We start from the raw sequence: 23,811 nt of genomic DNA, 5'->3' as shown, positions 1-23,811 counted from the left end.
GTTAACTGCTGGGATCCCCCCGTCACACCATAAATACAGATGGGCTCTGGCCCTTTATAGCTTGATGGCATTAGAGTACATTGTGCACCGGTGTCTACCAAAGCCTTATACTTCTGTGCGTCTGACGTGCCAGGCCATCGAATCCACACAGTCCAATAAACTCGATTGTCCCTTTCCTCCCCCTGGCTGGAGGCAGGGCCCCTCTAGTCCTGGTCAGAATCTTCATTTCTGTGTTTAAAGGACTGCCTGCTGGAAGTTGGAGCAGCAAACCTTTCAGAGAACTCCTTTTTCCCAATTGTTTTCCTTTGCAATTCACGTACCCGTGCCTCTAGGGTCGCAGTAGATTTTCCATCCCATTTTCTCATGTCCTCTCCATGGTCACGTAGGTAAAACCACAGGGTGGCGCGGTGTGTGTGCCCACCATATTGTCTTCCTTGCATAGATGAACGTTTACCCCTAATAGCTGAGACACTGGTTTGTACAGGTGGGGGGGAAGATAAATTCTCTTTAAGTTGGTGGACCTCTTCAGAGAGTTTCTCCACAGCTGAGACACAGGCCTTTAGGGAAGAGGAGAGATTTCCTTCGTACTGCCGGAGTATTTTAGTCACTTCATTCACTGTGGGATTCTCCTCCGTTTTCCAGGCTAGCATTGCCAATGAGCTGGCATATGATGATGGGGCACTCTGTACAAACTTCCGCCACATGGGTAGTGTACACCGGACTGCATCTGGATCTGCGGATGTTTGTGCGTCGTCTAGGTCCTTATAAATTACTTCCCGTACGGCCAATTCCCTCAGGTACTGAATTCCCTTCTCCATGGTGGTCCATTTGCTTGGTAAACATACAAGTTCTTCCTTGAAGAGATACCTTTCCTTCACAGCTGACAGGAGACGCCTCCAGAGGCTGCGAGATTGTGCTCCATCTCCAATTGCTTTGTCAATGCATGCGTCCCTAGCAAGGGATCCCAGCCGCCTGGCTTCCTTGCCCTCCAATTCCACATAATTGGCTCCCGTGTCCCAGCACCGGAGCAGCCAGGTGACAAGCTGCTCGCCTATACAGCAACCAAAATCTTTTCGCACATCTCGTAGCTCACGCTGGTATAGAGTCCGGGTAATTACTGTTGATTTTTCGACATCCTCATCCTCATCTTCAGTCTTCTGCACCTTTGATGGCCGGTGTAGAGTCCGGGTAGTTACTGTTGATTTTCCGACATCCTCATCCTCATCTTCAGTCTCCTGCACCTTTGATGGCTGGTATGGAGTCCGGGTAGTTACTGTTGATTTTTCGCCATCCTCATCCTCATCTTCAGTCTCCTGCACCTTTGATGGCCCAGCCTCGTCTTCACTACGCCCAGACTTAGCAGAAGACTGTCTGCGTTTTAAACGACCTGAGCCTCTATACCATTTTTTCACCTTGTCTACAGGGGCAACTTGCACTGCTACAGCTCGTTTCTCTGACCCAGCCACAGGGTCTGCCACAGGGGTTGGAATACCCTCTGCGGGGTCAACTTGCACTGCTACAGCTCGCTTCTCTGACCCAGACGCAGGGTCTGCCACAGGGGTTGGAATACCCTCTGCGGGGTCAACTTGCACTGCTACAGCTCGTTTCTCTGACCCAGACGCAGGGTCTGCCACAGGGGTTGGAATACCCTCTGCGGGGTCAACTTGCACTGCTACAGCTCGTTTCTCTGACCCAGCCACAGGAGTGGGAGCAGCTGCACGAGCTGGGGCAGCTGCAGGAGCTGGAGCGGCTGCAGGGGCTGGAGCTGGAGCGGCTGCAGGGGCTGGAGCGGCTGCAGGGGCTGGAGCTGGAGCGGCTGCAGGAGCCGGAACGGCTGCAGGAGCTGGAGCGGCTGCAGGAGCTGGAACTGGAGCGGCTGCAGGAGCCGGAACGGCTGCAGGAGCTGGAGCGGCTGCAGGAGCTGGAACTGGAGCGGCTGCAGGAGCTGGAGCTGGAGTAGCTGCAGGAGCTGGAACTGGAGCGGCTGCAGGAGCTGGAGCTGGAGCTGGAGCGGCTGCAGGAGCTGGAGCTGGAGCGGCTGCAGGAGCTGGAGCTGGAGCGGCTGCAGGAGCTGGAGCTGGAGCGGCTGCAGGAGCTGGAGCGGCTGCAGGAGCTGCAGCTGGAGCGGCTGCAGGAGCTGGAGCTAGGTTGCTAATAGCATCAATTGCAGCTCGATAGGCACAAGCCAGACCCCAGCACGCTACAGTGATTTGTGTCACTTTGGAACTGCCAGAGTCATGACACCTTTTTTTCAAGCATTCTGCCAGCTTTTTAGGATTTTGCAGTTGTTCAGGGGTGAATGTCCAAAACACTGGAGGTGACCACTGCTCTAGAAACCTGCCCATATCCTCCCACACTCCCTGCCACTCGCAACTATCCCGCCTCAAGACAGATCTCCGGATGAGATTCCTAAGTAGTTGTTTAACCCTCCACAAAATCTGAAGCGCATTCAGGAGACATAACAACAAGAGCAGGCTGGTCTGAGTATCCCAAGGATATTCAACATCTCGGAGAACCACCGTAACTAACTCGGGGGATAAGAGGGTGGTGGTGAAGGAGAAAGGGAGAGTGAACAGGTAGGGAAACATGTCTTCCCCTGTCCCCTTCACAGATTGGCTCCCTAACGAAAACAGGCAATAGGTGTAATTGCTAATAGTTTCCGAGATATGGGTTCCAAAGTATAGAGTCGACGTCAGTGCTGAGTACAAATACCAGGTTAAAGTCATGACCAGATATCTCACCATTTCATAAGCCATTGCTACACCGCACAGTACCATAACAATCTTAAACCAGGGCCCGGAAAGGATAAACAGTGCAACAGGGAGCACATACAGAAAGTAACGCACCATAAAACTCAATTTGGAATACAGGTACAGCAGACTGGAGATTAAGGCAATCAACATCGTGACTAGCAACTATTAAGCAGGTCCAATACTTATACCAATTTTAGTTTAACACACTCTGGTCAGATTTGTCGATATCTCAACCCTTCGGGCCCCACGTTGGGCGCCAAAAAGGCTGTTGTGGTTTAACCCGGCTGGCAGCTAAACACCACACAGCCGTTCGCTCACCCTCCCCCCTCCCTCTCTGGGATGGGGGAGAGAAACGGGAAAGTGAAGCCTGTGAGTTGAGATAAAGACAGTTTATTAAGACAGGAAAATAATAATAACAATAATAATAATAATAGTGATAATGGTAATAGTATTAACAATAATAATGTGTAAGAAACAAGTGATGCACAATGCAATTGCTCACCACCCGCTGACCGATGCCCAGCCTATTCCCGAGCAGCCGGCCCCCCCACCCCGGCCAGCCACCCCTATATATTGTTTAGCATGACGTCAGATGGTATGGAATACCCCTTTGGCCAGTTTGGGTCAGCTGTCCTGGGTCTGTCCCCTCCCAGCTCCTGCTGCACCCCCAGCCTGCTCGCTGGCAGGACAGAGCAAGAAGCCGAAAAGTCCTTGGCCTGGTGTAAACACTGCTCTGCAACAATTAAAACATCAGCATGTTATCAGCGCTCTTCTCATCCTAATCCAAAACATAGCACCCTACCAGCTACTATGAGCTACTTAACTCTGTCCTAACTGGAACCAGGACAGAAATGCAGGCTTTTGTGCCAAAATACTGCCACATGGCATTGTTCTAATGCTTCAGTTACTCTGAGCTAGAAGAAAATGCAGAAAGGTTAAGCACCAAGCAGCATTTGCCAGAAGTGCTGCCCACTGAAAGAAAATAGATTTGGGAATAGTCTGGAATGGATACATGCAAAAAATGTCATAGTTATAGAGAATAAAGATATTCTAATGGTGAAATGAGAGGACTACAAGCAGAGCTTGAGTATATTTTGGTAGGGCTTTCTTTGCTATATAGCTAAAGAAGACTGTGAAAATGATAATGGTTGGGAATCTGGGGAAAACCAAAACAAACAAACAAACAAAACCAACCAACCAACCAAACAACAACAACAACAAACACTGAAAAACAAACAAAAAAACAAACAAACAAAAATCAGTGGAAAGATAAGAGGACTGGAGCCCAAAGTATTTCCTGGACATTTAGGTTTGAGTTGTTAACAGTCTACAATGAAAAGCAGGAAAAAAAAAAAAAAAGTGTTCCTAAACAAGACAAAGGTGGTTTGCAGTTTGGTGTTTTAAGGAGGATTAAAAAATAAATAAATAAAGCAAACGGCAGCTGCAATTCAGAACAAGGCAAAAGCAGTACTTGTGATACCCCTGCAAATGCTTTCTTCAAAGAAAGGTGGAAAAAAAGAAAGCCACGAATAAAATGTGCTTCAGAGAAAAAAGTAGCTTTACATGAGAAATGGATGTGTCTGTACTTGAGTTAATGAAATATGTATTGATGTCTGCGATCACATTTTTGCCCTTCAATTATATTTCATAATTAATAATTTCTGAGGTTTAGCAACAACATTGGCTTGCTGAAGGCATGCTGGTTTGTACACTGTGTGTATACAAACTTTTCTGGCCCTGATACAGCTCCATAGAATCTATGCCAGTGTAACAAAGAGGAAATTTGTTTCTGTTTCTTGGAAGCAATTTCTTCAACACTTACATATTATTTGGGACCCTTTCCATTTGTTATCTTTTAAAGTAGAAAACAAAACAGAAGACATTCCTCTGGAAGTATTACACAGCCTTGAATTTAATTTAGGTTTAAATGTTCATCTACCGCACTGCCTTTGTTTTGCAGAGAGATATTTTAAGTGTGAAAAGCAGTGAGAAAGAATATTATTCCACTCACAAATACCACAATAGCTGAATCCAAGAAGAGAAAAACAGACCAAGCAAACAAAATAAACAAAAACAACAACAACAAAAAGAGGAGGAGAGGAGAGGAGAGGAGAGGAGAGGAGAGGAGAGGAGAGGAGAGGAGAGGAGAGGAGAGGAGAGGAGAGGAGAGGAGAGGAGGAGAGGAGAGAGGAAAACGTCCATTCTCTTCCCTCTCTCCCATCCCAACCATGTGAGGCTAGGGTTTCAGCTCCAAGAGCACAGTTCCCTCAGCAATCCCATATTACCCTATAACCTCCACTATAAATTTGTAGCATCTTTTGGATCTGTATATGTCAAGCAGACTGAGTTAAAGTAACTTAAAAGGCACACTAGAGCATTTTATTAAAGATGTAATAATAAACAGAATAACTTGGGAACTTGTTGATATATATAAACCACCAACTTGCAGATAAATTAGCTTCAGTATTAAGCACCTTCTCTGCTGAGTAGGGAATCTTAAGTGGATATATTGTATTAAATATAGGTGCTGACTGAATTATTAAAATATACCTCTAGAAAGAAGCAATTTGCATTAAAAGTCTAAGGCAATAAAGATCATATGGACCATAATGAGAGTGAAATTAATGTGGGGTTACAAAAGGAACAGAAGTAAAAGTACAGCTATACCACTGCAACAGAGATTGCAGAGCAAATGTATATTATTTAAGAACCATTATGTGATGATGTAATTAAAGACTCTTGTAATGTGTGGTAACATGCAAAAGAACAAGCAAAATTAGGCTTATGTGTGCTCTTCACCTTTCAAAGCCTGATTTCTGTGTGCTTAACACTCCTTGAATAATGCAGCAACGCATGCTATAATCTTTTCCTGAAATCTGAGGCATGTATCAGTACAAGCTAATCTCCAGAAGGCAACTTTATACTTACCGTGCACATTCAAGAGTTAGAAGGCATAATTTTTAGCTGTCCATATAACTTCTCTTTAATTAATGAATTTGAAAGGGCTATATTTAGTCAGATATCTTAATGTAACCGTACCCTATCATAGTCTCATTGGCATTCCCATTAAGATATTCCAGCAACGTGGTTGAACTGTCTCACTGCTCTATTTTAAGGAGGGAAAGGAGGGAGAGGGCATGCTTCTAAAATATTCTGCAGGGAAAAAAAAAAAAAGAAAAAAAAAAAAGGTAAATCAGTCGCTCATCCCGTACCTTTTGGGTATGTACCCAAAATGAGCAGAAGGGCCGAGGGAAGGCAGCAGACGCTCTCCCCACCCACGGCAGCGGGGGCTGATTTGGGGGACGGGAGGCTGCCGGCCTCCAGCACCGGGGAGCCCCCGAGGGCGGAGGCTGCGCAGGGGCAGCCCGGGGGTGCCGGCAGCTCCGCCCTGGGGGGCTCCTCGATTAAAGGGGACCTCTGCGGGCACCCCTGCTGCCGAGCCCCGGGGGGCGAGCTTTACAGAGCGGCCTCGCTCCGGGGGCAACCGGGGCTGCGGGGATGGGGCGGCGAAACGGTCCTGGGGGATTTTGCATGGGGAAGGGTGTGGGTAAAATGGGTGGGCATCGGATGGGTAGGCATCAGACGGGTGTGCATCAAATGCCATTTCTCCGGGTGGAGGAATAAAGCGGTGTCTCCTCACCTTCCCCCAAACGCCTCTAAGAAAGTGTGAGTCACGACATAATTTGGGAATCGCACCTCTCCCGCTTGCATCTCGCCAACTTGCGGCAACTAGAGCAGCGTTTCCGACGGGACTGGCACGGGCAGGGGCAGGGGCTGCTCAAGGAGCTCGCCGGGCTCCCCGCGGACCCCCCCATCCCCCTTCCTCGCCCCGACGGCACCGCGCCCCTCCCGTTACCCCGGGGCACGGCGCGCCCCGTCCCCACCCCGCCGCCCACCGACACTCCCCAGAGGTGCCTCCGCGCCCCCCCCCGGCTCCCCTTGGCCGCCCCGTGCCCTTCCCGGCCGGGCGGCGGCCGAGCGCCCCTTTCCCCTTCGCCGCCCCTGCGCCGGCGCCGGTGCCGGTGGCGGTCGGGGGGCGGCGGCGGGGGGGGGAGGAAGGATGAGGTCATCCTCTTCCTCGGCGTCAGTCAGCTGGGCGGCGGCGGCGGCGGGGCGGGCGGAGGCGGGCGGGGAGGCGGGGAGGGATGCTCGGCTCCGGGCAGCGCTGCCCTGCCCGCTCCCGGCTCGGGCAGAGCGCGGCGGCGGCCCCGGTACCGCCGGAGGAGGAGGAGGAGGAGGAGGAGGAGGAGGGGAAGGCGGCGAAGAAGGGGGGAGCGGGCTGAGCGCGGCTCGCCGCAGGCAGGCGGCGCTGCGGGCGCGGTCGGCGCGGAGGAGCCGCCCGCGGGCGCGGGGCGCGGAGCCGGGGCCGCGGGGAGCGGCGGGGCCGCGGCGGAGGGCGGGAGGCAGGAGGCAGGGGGAGGAGGAGGAGGAGCAGGGGGAGGCGCGGGATAAAGGAGCGCCCGGCGCTCCCGCTCGCTCTCCGGCGGGGCCGAGGGAGGCATCATGGCCGCGAAGTCGGACGGGCGGCGGAAGATGAAGAAGGGCGGCGAGGTGGCGTTCACGCCGCTGCAGAACTCGGAGCACTCGGGCTCCGTGCAGGCGCTGGCCCCGGGGCTGCCCGCCGGCTCCGGGCCGGGCGGCGGCAGCGACGACGACGAGGCGCCCGGGGGCGGCTGCTGCAGCGGCGGCGGCGGCGGCGGGGACGGCTCGGGCGGCGGCTCCCGCTGCTGCTGCTGCTGCTGCTGCGGCGGCGGCAGAGGAGGAGACGGCGGCGGGGGCGGCGGCGGGGGCTCGCGGGGCTCGGGCGGGGGCTCGTCCTCGCTGTGCCTGCGGCTGGGCAGGGAGCAGCGGCGCTACTCGCTCTGGGACTGCCTCTGGATCCTGGCCGCCCTGGCCGTGTACTTCGCGGACGTGGGCACCGACATCTGGCTGGCGGTCGACTACTACCTGCGGGGCCAGCGCTGGTGGTTCGGGCTCACGCTCTTCTTCGTGCTGCTGGGCTCCCTCTCCGTGCAGGTCTTCAGCTTCCGCTGGTTCGCGCACGACTTCAGCACGGAGGACAGCACCGCAGCCGCAGCCGCCGCCGCCGCCGGGCACTGCCCCGGGGCCGAGAGCAAGCTGCTGGTGAGCAGCAGCTCGGCGGCCGCGGACATCGACGCCGCCCGGCCCTGCACGCCGCAGCGGCAGGCGTCCACCGCCAGCAAGAGCAACGCCACCAACAGCAGCAGCAGCGGCAGCAGCAACGCCGCCGGCAGCGGCCCCGCCGGCAACCGCGGCGGCAGGTCGGCGTCGTGCGCCTTCTGCGTCTGGCTCCTGCAGTCGCTTGTCCACATCCTGCAGCTCGGGCAGGTCTGGAGGTGAGCGGGAGCCGGGAGGGGGGCCGGGAAGGGGGCGGGAGAGCGGCCGGAGGCTGTCAGGGGTCCCTCCTGGGGCGTCCCGCCCCGTCGGGGGGCGCCGCGCCCGGCTGCAACCCCCGGGCGCCGGGACCCGTCGGAAGGTCCCGGGGAACCCGTGCGAGGAGTTAGTGAAGAAAGAAAGGGAAAGGGGGAGCATCCCGACGCTATCCAGCCTCTGCGGCGTGCGTGGCCGCCGGCCGGGAACTTCACTGGCAGCAGCGAGGAGTTTCGGGAAGCGCCCGTGCACCCCCCCGGTGCGGGGTCTTGGCACGGTGTGGGTGGGCAAATGCTCTGCTCTGCATCCGCTCCTTGCCAAGAATATGTGTTTGTACGTATGGGATGTAGCAGAGAATGCCTCCTCCATCAAACTTTTGAGCCGCTGCCGGCGAAAGCGCTCGCAAGCAATGGTGCGTGCTTCACCGAAAGGGTGTGCTCAGGTGGGCTGTGGAGGGCGCCTGCTGAAAAGGGAGATGACATCATAGTTTGCAAAAGTAATGCTTTCCTGGGTTTTAAGCACACTTCCAGTGAAGAATTTTGTGGAGAGCAAACGCCCTGAAAATACATTTCGTGCTGCCCAAGCAGGGCAAAGTTCAGCGTGCGCAGTGTGTTAGGAGATGAAGTTTCCATCTGGGATTGGGGCAGACAGGTGCTGCGTTGTGCTGCTCATCCAGCAGGGCAGGGCACTCAAGCAACAGTTGAAAGCATTTTGGGGGTTTCTCGTTCAATGGGTGGAAAGGAAATACCTCAAGTTTGCTTTGGAAACCCTGCTATTTCAGAATTATTTCATTAGAGAGTTTAATTCGTTGTTACTCTAAACTTCTCTCCCTTGGATTCTTAATCTCATTCGTAATCCCCGATGTGGTCAGGGACTATTTTTTACTCTGTTCATGCAGCTCAGCTCTGTTTGTGGCCTTTAAGCATCAAGGATCACAAGTGCTACAAGGTAACAGACTGAAGACCTTGGGGTGCCATAGCTGTCATCCACATTTGAGATGCTGAGGTTTATTATAACAAGTAGAATTTTCTATGCTTGTGAAACCGACTTGAAGTTACTAGTGTGCTTGTTATAAGGTATGGCACAACAGGACTGGAAAAGGGATTTCTGAATGAAAAGTGATGCTTTGTTCTAGATCTTGCATGCTTGTAAGCTCTTGTATGCTCTGTCTCCATGGCTGAACCCAAGATAAATTTAGGACTTTCTGAATGAGATGGCTTTTATGTAATGTTTAGTGCCAGTTCTCTAGAGACAGAAGGGTAGATATAATGGCTCAAGTTGTACATACAAATTCATGTCAATATTTGTCTGCATAAAAGATAGAGTGTGTGACATGCTGAGTGACACAGAAGAGAGTTTAACAACTCACGTCATGACTCTGTGTTGGAAAACACAAAGAGAAGGGGGTTGGGTGGAGCAGGGTGTGATCAGCAGTATTGTACAGCAGTTCTGCCAGAGGAGGTGCCTGGGATTTACAGCTCTCCAGCTGCTTGCTTTTTGGTGAAGCGCAATCTCTTTTAACATAAGATTTGCTTCTTTCAAGACTACCTAGTCCTTTGTATTTAAAGCTAGCTGAGCTTCTTTTAATCATGTATAGCTTTTCTTCATGTTTATGTGCAGTAGCGTAAGACTACCAGAATATTAAATTGACAGGGCATGTTAGGACATTATTTATGTTTTAGCCTGTTATGCTCTTTACCTTTTTCTTCTTTCAGTGAAATAGAGACATAGAATTGTTTTTCTGTCAGTAATTTAGCAGTGCTTGTGTTTGTTGTTTTTTCAAAAATGTACAAATTATGTGGTCAATTGTATGCAGTCTTGCATATCAGTGCATCATAATTAATTAAAGTGACTTCATTTTAATTCCCTGGGTATAACCCTCATAAGGGAGATCCTTAGCAGCCATCTGAAACCAATAATAAGTGTCAAAAAGGAGAGGTCATATCAATCCCTGAGAAACTCTGTGTTTAAATGAGGACTCAGAATTAGCATGATTTGTGGAAAGTAATTATGATTTTCTGGAAAATGGAGCGTACACGATTTGTAGTCCGAAACTTCTTCTCCACAGTGTCACATCTGCACTGCCCTGAGCAAACAGCCCCATGAGAGTTTAGGCTGAAGGAAGATCAAGTGTATTTAGTCGCACGTGTAACTCCTCTGACATAGCTAAACAGACCTTGGTGGCTGTGTTAACATCACAGTCCCCACAGGTGAGAAAAGCCCTGTTTTGCTTTGCTCTGTGCCCCCCTCTGTGTGTTTTCTCTCAGCTCTCAGTTTTCTCTTCTCTTTCTTTTTTTTCTGTTGGCCTTGGTTAAACCTCTCCTATACCTATATTTAAGTTTCCTAGTGCTTATTGTATTGAATTAAACACAAGTGACGAATGACAGTGATATTTCTGTCATTTCTCTGTTGACAAAAGCCCTAGGTATGAGAACTGAGGTTTGGGTGTTTGGTAGTTTTGCGTGTGGGTAAGGATATCAAGGTGTGTGAAGAGAGGTTTGTTTGTGCCTTGTTGTGAACATGGGTGCTCACTCTGGCTTTATTCAGCCTTCATTGTCCCCTGTCTCCTCTTAAAGTATTAAACCAATTCTTGAATTATTCAATTTCCTTTCATTTGTTTAAATGCCAAAGATTTGGGGGGAGTTGTGTCAACAGTTTATTTAAGGAGGCCATCCTGAGGAGCACTGGGCACACTTGGCAGTCCCAGTGTCCTTGGATTAAAAAAAATAGTTTAAAAATATGTTTTTAGTTATTAGTTCTGTAGGCTGACTTTTAACAACTCCAAAGCTTTTCCCCATTTTGCATTCAAGATTAATTTTTGTTTACAAAGCTATTGAAAGCTGGATCATTGAAAATGATTGTGTGTTAATTTTAACTAAAATGTGCTAATGGGAAACGAATGAGGTCTTTAATGCGGCATGGAACAATACTGTAAGTAGGCAATCTAAAATTATTAAAACAAATTTTTGCTGGAGTGTAAAGAAGGGGAACTGCAGGAACAGCTAAGCTGCAAATCAGTTCCGAATAAAAGAGTGTCTTTTTTCTTTTGAAATTGGTATAATTTTTCCCTCTCAAATCATAGAATACCGAATTCTTCCATTTTGAAGAATAAGCACATAAATACCTTCTCTAAAATTTTCTTTTGAGGGGTGTTGGATATCCACAGACTTCCTGAGAACACTGTCCCTCAATTAAAATTCCAGTGGAGCCTCTGAGGATTTGCTTGCCACAGCTGAGTGCAGACACAAGGCCTTTGTTGGCAGCTAATTTTGTAATAAAATATGATCACTGATGAGATTTTCTGGTTTTTGAAAATGCATTGTGCCTTCAGAGGTAGATACAGATACATTCCTTACCCATACTTACATGAAAGCCACATTGTGGAGCCCTGTTCTCCCCAAAATGTAATGAGAGATGTGGCTTTTTATTAGCAGACTCTAGGGAGTACAAAGAAGATACAACGCACAGGGTCTTTGTATTCCATTGTAAGGAAGTGAATGCTTTAATATCCCTCCCCAATTTATAGTCTGTAAGGACTTTGTGGATGTATGTGGGCCAGTAGGATTCAGATAAACTATTGGCCTTTGAGCCTGGCATGAAACAATGTAGACACTGCCCTTGAGCATCCCTTTGATACACTGAGCTTCCCAGGCTTAGCCCTGGCTTTCAGATCTTGCAGTGGATAACAGGACATGGTGACTGGATGCAAGAGATAATAGCATTCATTTGGTGTTTTTAGAGACAGGTGGTTTCCTTGAGAGCTTTTTTTTTTTTTTTTTTTTTTTCCCCACCTGGATGAGATTCCACTGGTCTGGCCGGGGGTTTAGGGGACCATGACTTGTGGAAACTGGGCAGACAAGAGGAGGATACTGGAGGAGTCAATGGTGCTCCTGTTGTGTTGTCTGGGAAGCAAGAAGTAGGTCTCCAAGACAACTTCGTACCTTGAAGGGGAATGGTGTGAGCAGGCTGCCTAGGTACTCAGAGCGCTCAGAGGTTGTCATTTTGTCTGAAAGGCTGCAGTCAAAGTGCCTGAGAGGCAACTGTCAAGTTTCTGTAGCCGACAAGGCCAGAGGAAGGGTGAATCATTGGAAAGAGGAGGACTTTAAATTGCCCTTTAAATTTATTTCTGGGTAGATGAGATGATAGTGAGATGGCTAAGTATATCCCTGTCGACAGAATGAGGGGTTTTGGCTGAAATTTGCTAGCTGTGTGGGAACCCACACAGAGGAGGAGGAAGATAAGCCAGCTTAATCACTGACCCTTGCAGGTGTCGCTTGTTTGGGGCAGTTTATTCCAAAGTGGGTCTGGTTCCCTGGATCATAGAATCACAGAATGGCTTGGGAAGGGACATTACAGAACATCTAGTTGCAGCCACCCTTCCATGGGGAGGGATGCCACCCACTAGATCAGGTTGCCCGGGGCCTCGTCCAATGTTAAACACCTCCAGAGATGGGGCATCCACAGCTTCTCTGGGCAACCTGTGCCAGTGCTTCACCACCCTCCCTTTAGGAGTGAAGAATTTCCTCCTAAAATTTCCTCCTCAGAAGTGCCCTGCATTATGCTTCCTCCTCTGCTCTCAGTTCTGCCTAAATATCTGCACCATCTTCATCTACAGCTATATTTGTTTGTGTGTAATTTTAAGAAATCATTATCTTTGTTCTCCTTCATGGTTCTTATTTGGAAGAAACAAACAAACAAATAAACCACGTTGCAGTAGGACTGTAGGTGTGATGCTGGATTCTGGAAGCAGGGTGAGCTGTAGTTCCTCTGGTACCCTGTGATGGCATTTTTCACAGAGCGGGATCATTTGCTAAAGAAATTTCATTATCTGCACTCATAAGCTTCACCTCTACAATCAGCTGATGCTTTTACAATTTCAAAATAATAAGGGAAATGGTGGCTGCATGATTCATGAGAAGTCCTTACAACTTTCTCAGGTGCTCACTATTAATGACTGGGCCCTTAAACTGGAACTCTGAACAGGTAGTTCAAATTAGGAAAAATACCATTAGATTTTACATCAACCCACCTCCATCCTCATGTAGACTTGTTTTTTTTTTTTCACTTTTCCTCTATCATGTAGTTTTGACACTTTTGTTCAGTAGTAACGTAGGAGCTTGGTGTAGTTAGATGGTCAATAATTCCAGCTGCCATTGGGCTTCACACTGAGATGTGATAATATCTCAATCTGACACCGGCTTTTCTAACTGTTTTGAAATCTGTCAGATAATTTGTCACATTGAGTCCAAATTTATGAGTCATAGCCATTTCCTAGATAAGATTATTGCATATCCTCCCCATCTGTGTCTTAGTAAAGTGAAATGCTACCACTCAGCAATACCATATTTCTTTTATTGAGTTACTGCAGTTCTTGACTGAAAGTCCTGCTGGCTAACTATTTTGCTTGCTGCGTCTTTAGGATTCGGGAAAGGTGATGGACTGTCAGAAATAGGAATTAAGGTTTTTGTTATTTTCATTTTTCTGGAAACCAGGAGTAGAAGGTGCAGACTGCTTTCTAGGTGGCCTAACTACATTTAAAGTTTCACTAATAAATGGAGCAGTATGAATATTTCATTCCTTTTTTTATTATTTTTTTCCCCAAAGTCAGTGATATGCAGGTGAAGGCTGTGCCTTTCATATATATATATATATATTATTTTTTTTTTCAGAAACACAATTGTGAAGCTTTACTTACCATGTTCTTAAAAATCTCTTACAAGTCTGCATACAAATCAGATTTGGTATTCAGTTTATTCTAATAACCTAAGCTGCATGTAAAAGATGCTGATGTACTTTAGAAGAAAGATACTCTGTTTTAATAATTAACAAGGGTTCTCTCTATAGAGAATATTTATCACTTACATAAGTTTTTGGATTTTCAAAGGACTGCTTAGGCACTAAAATTTCTGATTGCTCAGTTGGCTTAGTAGGTGAACCAATATTTTATACAGAGGATGCTTTCTAGCAACTTACAGATGAGAATAATTTATATTTGGCTTTTTCCAAAGAAGTGGAAAATCTATAACATTTTAAGGTTAGTGCTCCAGAGGATTTCCTGTCACTATGTGTAGATGCTGTTCTAGAGTTCTCTATTGAAATGCAGGAATGTCTGTATACACATGCCATGAATTCAAAGAAATGTTTCATGTTATAATTTGTTCCTAGATGTTGTAATCTTGCAGAAAATTCTTATAACCAGATGAACTTTTCTGGCTAAAATTTCCTCCTGTTTAACTTGCATTAGGGAATATATTTAATGCTGAAAGGTCCAAATCCCCTTGGAAAAGAAAGAATGAGGAACATCACAGTTATCCTGCCCCATATCTTCAGGTTATTTACGTTGTAGCCCACCTTGTCCAGAACAGTACTCTCAGTCAGCTGGGTTAGTCCTTAATATTTGTCCGTAAAGACTGACTTGCCTACAAACATACAAAAGTTCTAGTAAAATTAAAATGAAATCAATATCTGTGTCACTTAACAATAGTAGCTTGTTCTCCCATCTCTCTCTTCCAATTAAGTAGCGTTTCATATACTGTGGGTTAATCACAACAGTGACTTAGTTTCAAGTAAACAGCTTGTTTGGGAGGGATTTATCGTACACAGACAAAATCAATAGTTCTTTTGCTTACATTTCAAGGTACAGTAGACATTTGTGGTTGCTAAAATATGTTTACAAAGTAGTGCCACTTTTGTCCATTTTAGCACAACTGTCAGTTGTATACATTGTGTCAAGAAGACATATAGGAGTGGAAGTGGCAAACAGTCTATAAAAAGAATGTTGTTTGTTTGTTTGTTTTGTTTAAATGAAAGGAGGCTGATATGAAAGAGAGCATGAGAGAATTGAGGGAGCATACAAAAGGAGATGAAAGGTTATGAAAAGGCACAGGAATACCAGTTACTCCTTGGATGCTCTTTACCTAACTCCAGCTTATTTTACTTCAACCACTGACCAAATAGAGGCCATCTGAATAATTTTAAACGTGATTGCATGAGATACTGGAGAAGAAGTCAGAAAATAAGAATAGTTATATAGCTGGACAAACACAGAGAAAATGTTAGATGCAATTTTAACTCCAATTGCAGCCAGTAGTCATCTGAACAACAATAAATCCAAATGTGAGGTACAAGTTTGGCATCAGTTTACTGCAAATACAGTACCCTTAAGTATGTTTTTGTAAATTTTAGAATTAAGAACAAATAGGCCTTGGGTATATATTTTTCCAAGAGATTTTACTTGAATTTCCTAACAGCCATAACCTGAATTAGCATCTCCCTGTGATCTCTGATTGTTGAAGTGATTCCTTATCACTCTTCCTCTCATTCTGTTTCCCTCCTGGAATGGCTGAAAAGAGTAATAAGGTATTTTTTTCCCCAAATAAAATATTTGCTATACTACATTGTTATTTCCACTACTTTTCCTTTGCTACAACACGCTTGTGCTGTTCAATATGTTCATGGTATAAGATTTGTGTGGTGAGCTATATAAATCTTCTTGATTGGCAGAGCTCATCAGTGGGGGTGGTTAATGCTATCAGTTACAAATGATTTGGTATCACGATTTGGAGCAAATGGAATGAGACTGTTTTGTGGGGTGTTTTCAGAGGAAGTTTGGCAGTCAATGATGTGGCAACAAAAGTAACTTCTTGTTCTTCTAAAACTGGAAGGTGTGACTTAGGCAAGACTAATGTACCAAGGACCAGTACCAGCTGCTTCAGAGAAAGATGCAGATGTTTTACCATGAATAAAAAGTGAATTAACCTATGGATGGAAGAATGCTTTTCCTTATCCCTGTCAGCTGCTATCTATCAGATTGATTTCTGTCCTTAAGAATGAAGGTTAGTGGTGCCACAGTTTGCTACATTACTCACTATAATGGGATGTTTTCATGTAAACATCTAAATCTATTCTGGGGTCCTGCCAACTTCTTTCAGAGTAGTGTTCTTCTGTCTGTTGTGCCTAGGATCAGTTCCAGCAGGTCCAAAGAGATTACCTTGTAACAGTGAGCTCGAGACTTCAGTTCTCTATAGAGAGCCATGTAACCTTACACTGAAAGCTTTCAAGTGTACACGCAGAGAAAAGAACAGGAAGACACTGGACACATTTTCGTGGTTTAATATTGGTTAGTGTGAAACAATCAGCTTTGTCGTAATAATTGTGTTGTCTTTTTTATCTTAAAGAAGGGTATGGGCGGAGTTGTGTCACTTCTTATTTTTCATCAGCCCTAACCTTTATATTCTCACTTTGTATGGAAATCCTTCTGTGAACCAGATCTAAAAGGGGTCTTGTCACTGCAAAGCAGAATTTAGATGTTCTTTCAGGCAATAGACCTGAAAATATGACCTAGAAAATTTGGCTCAGCAGCCTTGTTAGGAAGTTCCTTGAAGAACTTAACTACAATGGCCCATAACCTTTGACTTCAAAGAGTCCTTGAGGCTTGTATTTCTGCATTTTGGCTGTGCCCAAATTGCCCCAGTACACACACCTTGAGTTCCCGTTTCTCATTTAAGCCCCTTGCAAACCAGGAACTAGGCTGAGTGGCACCAAAATCCCTTAGTGCATCCAGTTGTCAAGCATTGTTTAAACCTTCTTTAAGAGCATTGATGAGCTCAGATCCCTGACAAGCATTATCAAATCTGCCTTATTTCAAAGTAGTACTGGAGAAATGTCCTCTGTGATTAGAGTATTCAGGTTTTAGAAGATCTGAGCCCACTGCCCTTTCCAGCTGTGAGGGCTCAGATCCTGTCTGCCAGAGTGCCCTCTCTACTGAGGCTTGGGAGAGACTGGATGGGGACATTTACTCTTCTTTGCACTGGAGCTGCATCATCATGCTGACAGAAATGTAACACTCATGAGGCCAGAGAGGAAGAGCACAGTTCTGTGACCTAATACTTAAGGCCCTCGAATGGGACCAAATACAGATTTCCCTGTCTTTCCTTTTTGCTTAATTGATTTTAGTTGCCCACCTTTTAACCTTCTCTCTTTCTTATCCTAAATGTCTATGCTGACAGTATTTCTGTTTGCAAACATTCATCTTGCATGTATAGCATAGCCACAAACAAGATCATTGTAGATATCCACGTGAAAAATACCTGACTAGCTTGTAGGAGCAGCTCTAGACAATTGAAATAGGCTGACAGAAGGATTGGTATATTCATTTTTTTCATCAACCTTTCTCTGTCATATACAGTCAACCTTAGAAAAAAGAGAAAAGACATTTTTTGATGTGTCACTCAGTATCTGTTTCATCCTTTTTGACTGCGGTCTCGTGCAAAAGTAAATTAGACAGATATTTAAAAATGCTTAAGTCCCTGGTTCTTGCTCTGAGTTTCTTAAAAATGGATTTTATTTTTTTAGTTGATTTTTCTTAATGTAAAAAGCACAGTTTTGTGCCTGAAATAACACCTGAGCAATTCTGTGTCTTAGTTTCCCAACTTCTTGTCTCCCAACTCACCAGAAGCTCCACAGCAAGTAGAACTCAAATTTTCAGTGCGCATCATTTTGGTTGCATTTTTTTTTTCACCTATCTAAATTTCAGAAATGGAAAACTATACCTCAATATTACTTTCACTAAAGTGATGTTTATTATCACTTTTTTTTTTTTCTTAATGGGGGGAGGAGATTTAACATGCTTCAAATTGGCAGTCAAAAGTAGTCTATACTTCTGAAATTATTCCTTAGTCTTTTAATGTATATTTATCAATATAGTTGCTATATGGATATTTTGAAGCTTAATATTTATACAATATGTTGAGGTACTCATGGAAAATGATCTAGGTGAAAACAATTCAAAATAAATTATCTTTTCAATTAAAAGTAAAAGTTAATATTCAGTTAAAAGATGCTTTAAGTTAAACATGTTCAAAACCTGAACAACTCTCCATAATGGACATCATCAGGGCATTTAAGCAAAAAATTAATATTTCAAGGATTTCTTTCCCCAAAGATTTGTACTTATTAAGCCCATAATGTGCTAAATGATGTAAAAAAAATCCTGTCCTTCACCCTCTTTTCTTAACTTACCCACTTCTGCTGCTCTAAGTTAGCTCATCACCTCGTCTCTTATACTGTTTTCATTATCTGTTAGTCTGCTTTTTAAACTGTATCCAATATGCTAAGTTAAAAAAGGGCCTCGTAAGAAGTGTTGGGACTTTTTTTTGAGCATAGAGAGAATGCTAGGATCAACTTCAGTCCAAAGCTTCCAAGCACCGGACATTTCTGCTTCAAAAACAGTGACATGTATGGGTGACAGCAGACAAATGAGGTGAGTGTAGATCTCATTACCTTTCTGGTAATAATGGTGGAAACTACATTTAATGTGGAATTATTGGAAAAAGCATAACTGTATACAGAGTTCATAGTATATTAAACAAAGATGTTCTGTAAGTAAAGACTGGGCAATTAAAGAAGATTTACCCAAGTGAAGCCAAATACAGTGCAGAGGATAATTAATGTGGCTGAGATAACTCAATAATAATGGCTTTGAACTTTTACAATAGTGCATTAATGCATGTGTCAGAAGGAGGGATTGCATTTACAATCAACAACCATTTGTTAGGACTTTTTTACCACATAGGTTAATTAAATACTTGTGATAACAGAATATGAAGATTACCTTACTGAACTAAGGGCTGTGCTTGGTCCTTAAGTATGCCATTCATTATTTTTCGTGTACCTAAAAATAAATTTTTTTAGATGTGTTTTTTCTATAACCAGTCCTTATTCTGAAAATGTCACTTCTGTGGCAGAGCAATGCCATTAATAGTCAAATTGACTTAGAGAATTAATTAGCTATTGGCTTTTTTTGCCTGCATGGCTGTTCTGGAGGGCTGTTGGAAAAACTAGCAGTTTTAACACAAGCCACCCCACTGTCAGTTCCTAGGCTTTTCCCTGAAGAGAGAAGCAGAGCATGAAAGCTGAGGAGCTGAGAAGCTCAGAGGAGCTCTAGATAAAACGGACCTGTTCCTTTGCCGGATAGGAGCTGTTATGTAGGTGCTGACAGGGGAGTTGGACTTGCTTTATGAGTGTGTGGTGGTTTTAACTTCACCAAAAAGTCTCTCTAGAGGGAGCAGCTAGTCTCATGACCAAGCTGTGATTTGGGTCACGGGAGGTTCTTCGTGTGGGACTTACTTCAGACAGTTCAGGGCAGGTCTTTAATCCTTGTGTCTCCTTTTCTCTTTCTGTGCAATGTATTAATGGTTTCTAGTCTCACCTGTGCTGGTAAGGTAGTAAGCTTTTTGGAGGAAGGATTTCTTTCCATTCCTTCAGAAACTTTGTAGCACAGCAGAAAGCTGGTATTATTTGGAGTTTTTGGGGTACTTCTGTAACACAAGTAATGAGCAGTTGCTACTCCTTGTAGTTTAAGAACATGCTCAAAATAGAGTGGTGTTTCTGAACAGGTGCCTTTCCCAACTCCTCTGAAGTCAATTCCAGAGCTGGACTCAGTCCTTCTCCTTTAGTATGGCTATTCCTACATGTCCTATCTCTTTATTATGTAGTCTGTGGATTCTCCCAAGGAAGCCAGCCCCTTCTGTGATAACAGCCAGCACTTTTCTACAGGGTTCCTATCTTTTAATAGGACAGGTACCAGACCTGTAGTATGTCCTGCTGCTGCAGAGTTCATATTAATAAGCTTTTATCAATGTTATTTGCAGTGTTTTACAGATGAGCAATTTCTGTGATAAAAAATGAGGCGATACATGCACATCTTTATATTTATGAGATATCAAATGATCTGACTGACTTCCTTTAAGTGTAGAAAGTATTGGATGGGAAGAACATCTTGAAAAAATGTTGACTGTCAGCTAAATTACGATTAAGTATGTTTCAGTAATGACATAAAAGTGTTCCTAATGGATACTCTAAGTAAGAAATAGACATGAATTACAAGGAAGAGTATACTGTTTAAAATTTTTGTATCTAACGCTAATTCTTAAAGGAACCTTTTAAATTTCCATAAAATAATTCATTGAGCTTTGAAACAATTGGGGTTTAAATTACCAGCTTGTATTAACACGGGATGTTTTCAATACCTTGGCAAATCCTATCTTCCTAATTTTTAATTTTATATCAATACCTAAGGAGTAAAGGTGTCCAGCAGCTTTATTTGACATCTAACACTAATATAGGAGTCAAACTTAAAAGGACACTGTTCATGATCATCATAAAAAAAAAAATAGAACGTACAAGTATTCTTTTGAAGTTCAATTATGAATTCAGTTTGACCTTGTTAATGACTTGTTCTGATATCTTGAGCTTGAACTTTATTAGTGCAAATATTATGGAAGGTGTATTTTAAACCTGAGAGCCAGAATATTAATAAAAAGCTTAATTATGTATTCATTAGTTATATTCAGAATTCAGATGGGTTTTACTTAATTTCATTCCCCATCCAATCAAGGATCAGAAGCAATGACACATGATTTAAATAGCAAATTGTTTTGGATATTTCTAATTAGCAGACATGAGGGACTGGTTATTAAAGAAATTAACTTTGGCATGTTGAAAACTGAAGAGTAACCTTGAATTAAGAATAAACTCAATATTTAAATCTGTTCACAGAAAATTTATAGAAAGATTTAATCAATTTCTAGTGTGTATAAGCTATTTTCTCATTTATAAACAATAGAAATATGATAGAAATATGTCTTCATATGTTGTGCCATAAATCATTCTTTGGAGAATTCTTCATGGATAGCACCTTAAGAGTTGTGTGGATGGAGAATGGGAGATATAAAGATTATTTATGTACCTTTCAAAACTTTATTTATGTACATTTCAAGTAATCGTTTTGGGTTCAAATGTTGCAGCTGTCACTCAAGAATGCACTTTATTCTGAGAATACCTCTTCAACTAAATAAATTCTAATTTAGTCATAATGCAGAATATGTCACACTGGATTTATCTTACTTTGTGAGAATCTGACACTACTTCTTTGGTGTTTTCACTCTGCCACCCTCAAAAACCTGTGAAGACTCCTTTTGAAGGGGCAAGGGTTTGAAAAATGTTTGAGCACTTGAAGGATCCGTGGAAGAATTGGGTCCTTCTCCCTGTTCCTACTGGCACTCCATGCTCAGTTAAGTGTCCTTCAGCTCCACTACGACCCAAAGCTCTTTGATTCTGTGATGTACCAGTCTTGATGCCAGAGGAAGGCTGTTTTGCATCTCCCTTGGAGCTGGATTTCTATGAGTGTTATTGTATTCTGCTGGCAAGGAAGCATATAGCTATGGGAATAGTCTAGGACACCTATTGATTGCCATCACTGAATGTGTACGTAGGTGTGATTTGTTGCAAGAAATTTCCTGACACAGGCTGTCCCACATCTTTTTTTATTTTCTAAGGTGAACATCATTTTAGTATATAGTCTTCACAAAGGGAAGAAGAAGATGAAGGAATCAGGTAAAATCCATGAGCTGTCAGTCACGGAAGTATCTTTTTTAATTTTCTTTTTCTCTTGGCATCTATTTTTATCATATTCAAGCATTAGCTCTGAGAGAGAAATAATGTTCACTTCAAAAGCCACTTCCTGCTCAATAAATAATTCAGAGCCATAGATTGTTCATGAGGAAATATCAACAAACTAGTAGTAATTTAATACACCGAGCAATCGCACTCACTTTAGCCTACGTATGATTTAAATAGAATATGACAGTTTAGGGTCTCCATTTGCCCTATGGCACATTGGGATCAAACTTGGCAAGTGATTGCAGTGTTCTCATATCTTCTGAAGAAGTGAATGAAAGTTGCATAATTCAGAGAGGATTTCTTAATTACATGCTAAATCAGAGTTTGCCTGTTTGTGTTCTGAATCCAAATTATTGCCTAGGACCAGCTTTAGAGCATGTGAATGTTTTCTCTGTCCTTTGTTAACTAGCATCTCACAATCATGTCTTTTTATTTTTTTAAGCTTGAACTATTATTTAGAAGCACAGTTTAAGTATGTTACCTGTGTTTGCTTTATTCTGTGGATAAAGGTCTATGTCTAGCTGTCTGACCTGTGATATCCATCTACAGAGGTCAACCTGCTGTAAGTTTTATCACACTTTTCTGTTCTAAACACTAACTGTAGTACTTTTTCTTCTTCCTTTTTCACTAGTAGGCCAAAAACCTATGTCACAGGGTGTTAGCTACTGATTGTGCTGGGAAGGTTTGTGTTTCTGTCTTAAATAGTTATGGTTAAAAATAGATGAACTCCTTCTGACTCCAGTATCCTCTCCCTAGTGGGAGGAAAATGTAGAGCTCAGAGTATATCTATGTTATGGGCATTGTGTGCTACTAGAACAAGACTACATATCTGTCATACCTAAACTTGAGTTAGGGCTTCTCCTTTCCTTCTCCACATCACTTTATGTGGTGTGGTTCATCTGTATTTGGACTTGGTGCATCATAAATATGGCATAAAGTTTCTTCCTTTTTGGCTCTACACATGCAAAATCAATCTAAACTCTGCATGACAATAAATGTTCCTGTGAAGTGGCTATAATCAATTGAACCATAGCAAATTTATCTCTGGTTTCCATCTGTGGAAGTGGTTTTGCATTGAAAGCAAGGGATGCCTACTGTCAACGGACGGTAGGTGTAATGCATAACTTCCTAAATTTGTCCTTTGTGTCTTCTAGGGTCTGTATCTCCTAATGAGCGTATCCTTAGGAAGTCTTCCAACCATAACAGAGTGTTTATCCTGAAGATATATAATGAAATCAAACATAGGTACATGTAATTGCCTTGGTGATAAGATGCACCCCAGGGCTGTGCTTCTCCAGGAAAAGAGCAGATTGCAATTGAGGAGTAACATGTTTTTCCATGTTCTTGGAATGGAAATAATTGCTCTTCCTACTTCTATAGCATTCTCCCATTCATCTAGCTGATACAGTGAAAAGATAGCCAGGGCTTCTCTCACAAACATCTTCACCTACAAAGATGGCTGTACCTGAGCAATTCTTTCTCCAAAGTTCCATTATAAGCTGAATAGATCTAGAAAGGACTCAAGGGGAGCCATTCGTCTTCATGTGAACCCATGCTCACCTGCAGAAATAGCATGTCTCAAGATCTGACTTTTTGTGAAAGTATGCTGACCTTGGTTGCTGAACTTTCAGTTTAACCTGATCTTGCAGTGCGAATATGCCAGAGGTTTTCGCCTTGGAAAGAGTCTGCTGATCATGTGTCATCCATGTGAAATCGGGGAACATTAGATCCACGGTAGATATGTCTCCTTTGATTCAAAATGTCTTTAAAACTTTAAAATGTTCAGAAATTTCATTTATGTTCCAGTGGGATAAGAGAATGGACACTTGATGGAACAATGGTGATCATAACTCAAGGACAGTGCTATAAGGGATGTGTTTTGGAGTACCAGACATTAAATGCAGCTGGATGGAAAATATGTCTAAAGATACACTGTTCTTGTCTAACTGAGAAACTGGCTTCAAGTTGAAGCTGACATATGAGGAAGGCCTTTAAACTGAGAAATTGGAGAAGACTGTGGGAAACTCACTTATCCCCCCCTCATATATTTCTATATATACACATAAATGGGTGTGAGATGAGTAAAATGGGGATAATGAGGATACAACAGTGGAAATGGAAATGGAAGTGGAAATCATAATTTGAATAGCAAAGAAAAATAAAATTATAAGCTGCTGGGAAAGTAGAAGGGAAGAGGACACATTGC

At 43.9% G+C, this 23,811-nt stretch overlaps 1 protein-coding gene across 1 annotated transcript in view; it reads left to right on the top strand.

Moving 5' to 3' along the window:
* Positions 1 to 7,127: 7,127 nt before the first annotated feature.
* XKR4 (XK related 4) overlaps positions 7,128 to 23,811 on the top strand; it is a 232,904-nt gene continuing 216,220 nt past the window's right edge. Inside the window, exon 1 of the mRNA XM_083823753.1 lies at positions 7,128 to 8,110. Coding sequence (XP_083679879.1) covers positions 7,257 to 8,110 — 854 coding nt within the window. The 5' untranslated portion in view covers positions 7,128 to 7,256. The remainder of the gene's footprint in view (positions 8,111 to 23,811) is intronic.

This window comes from Anser anser (genome assembly GCF_964211835.1).
Source record: "Anser anser genome assembly, chromosome: 2".
Taxonomy (NCBI): domain Eukaryota; kingdom Metazoa; phylum Chordata; class Aves; order Anseriformes; family Anatidae; genus Anser; species Anser anser.
This window is presented reverse-complemented; position numbering and strand designations above follow the sequence as displayed.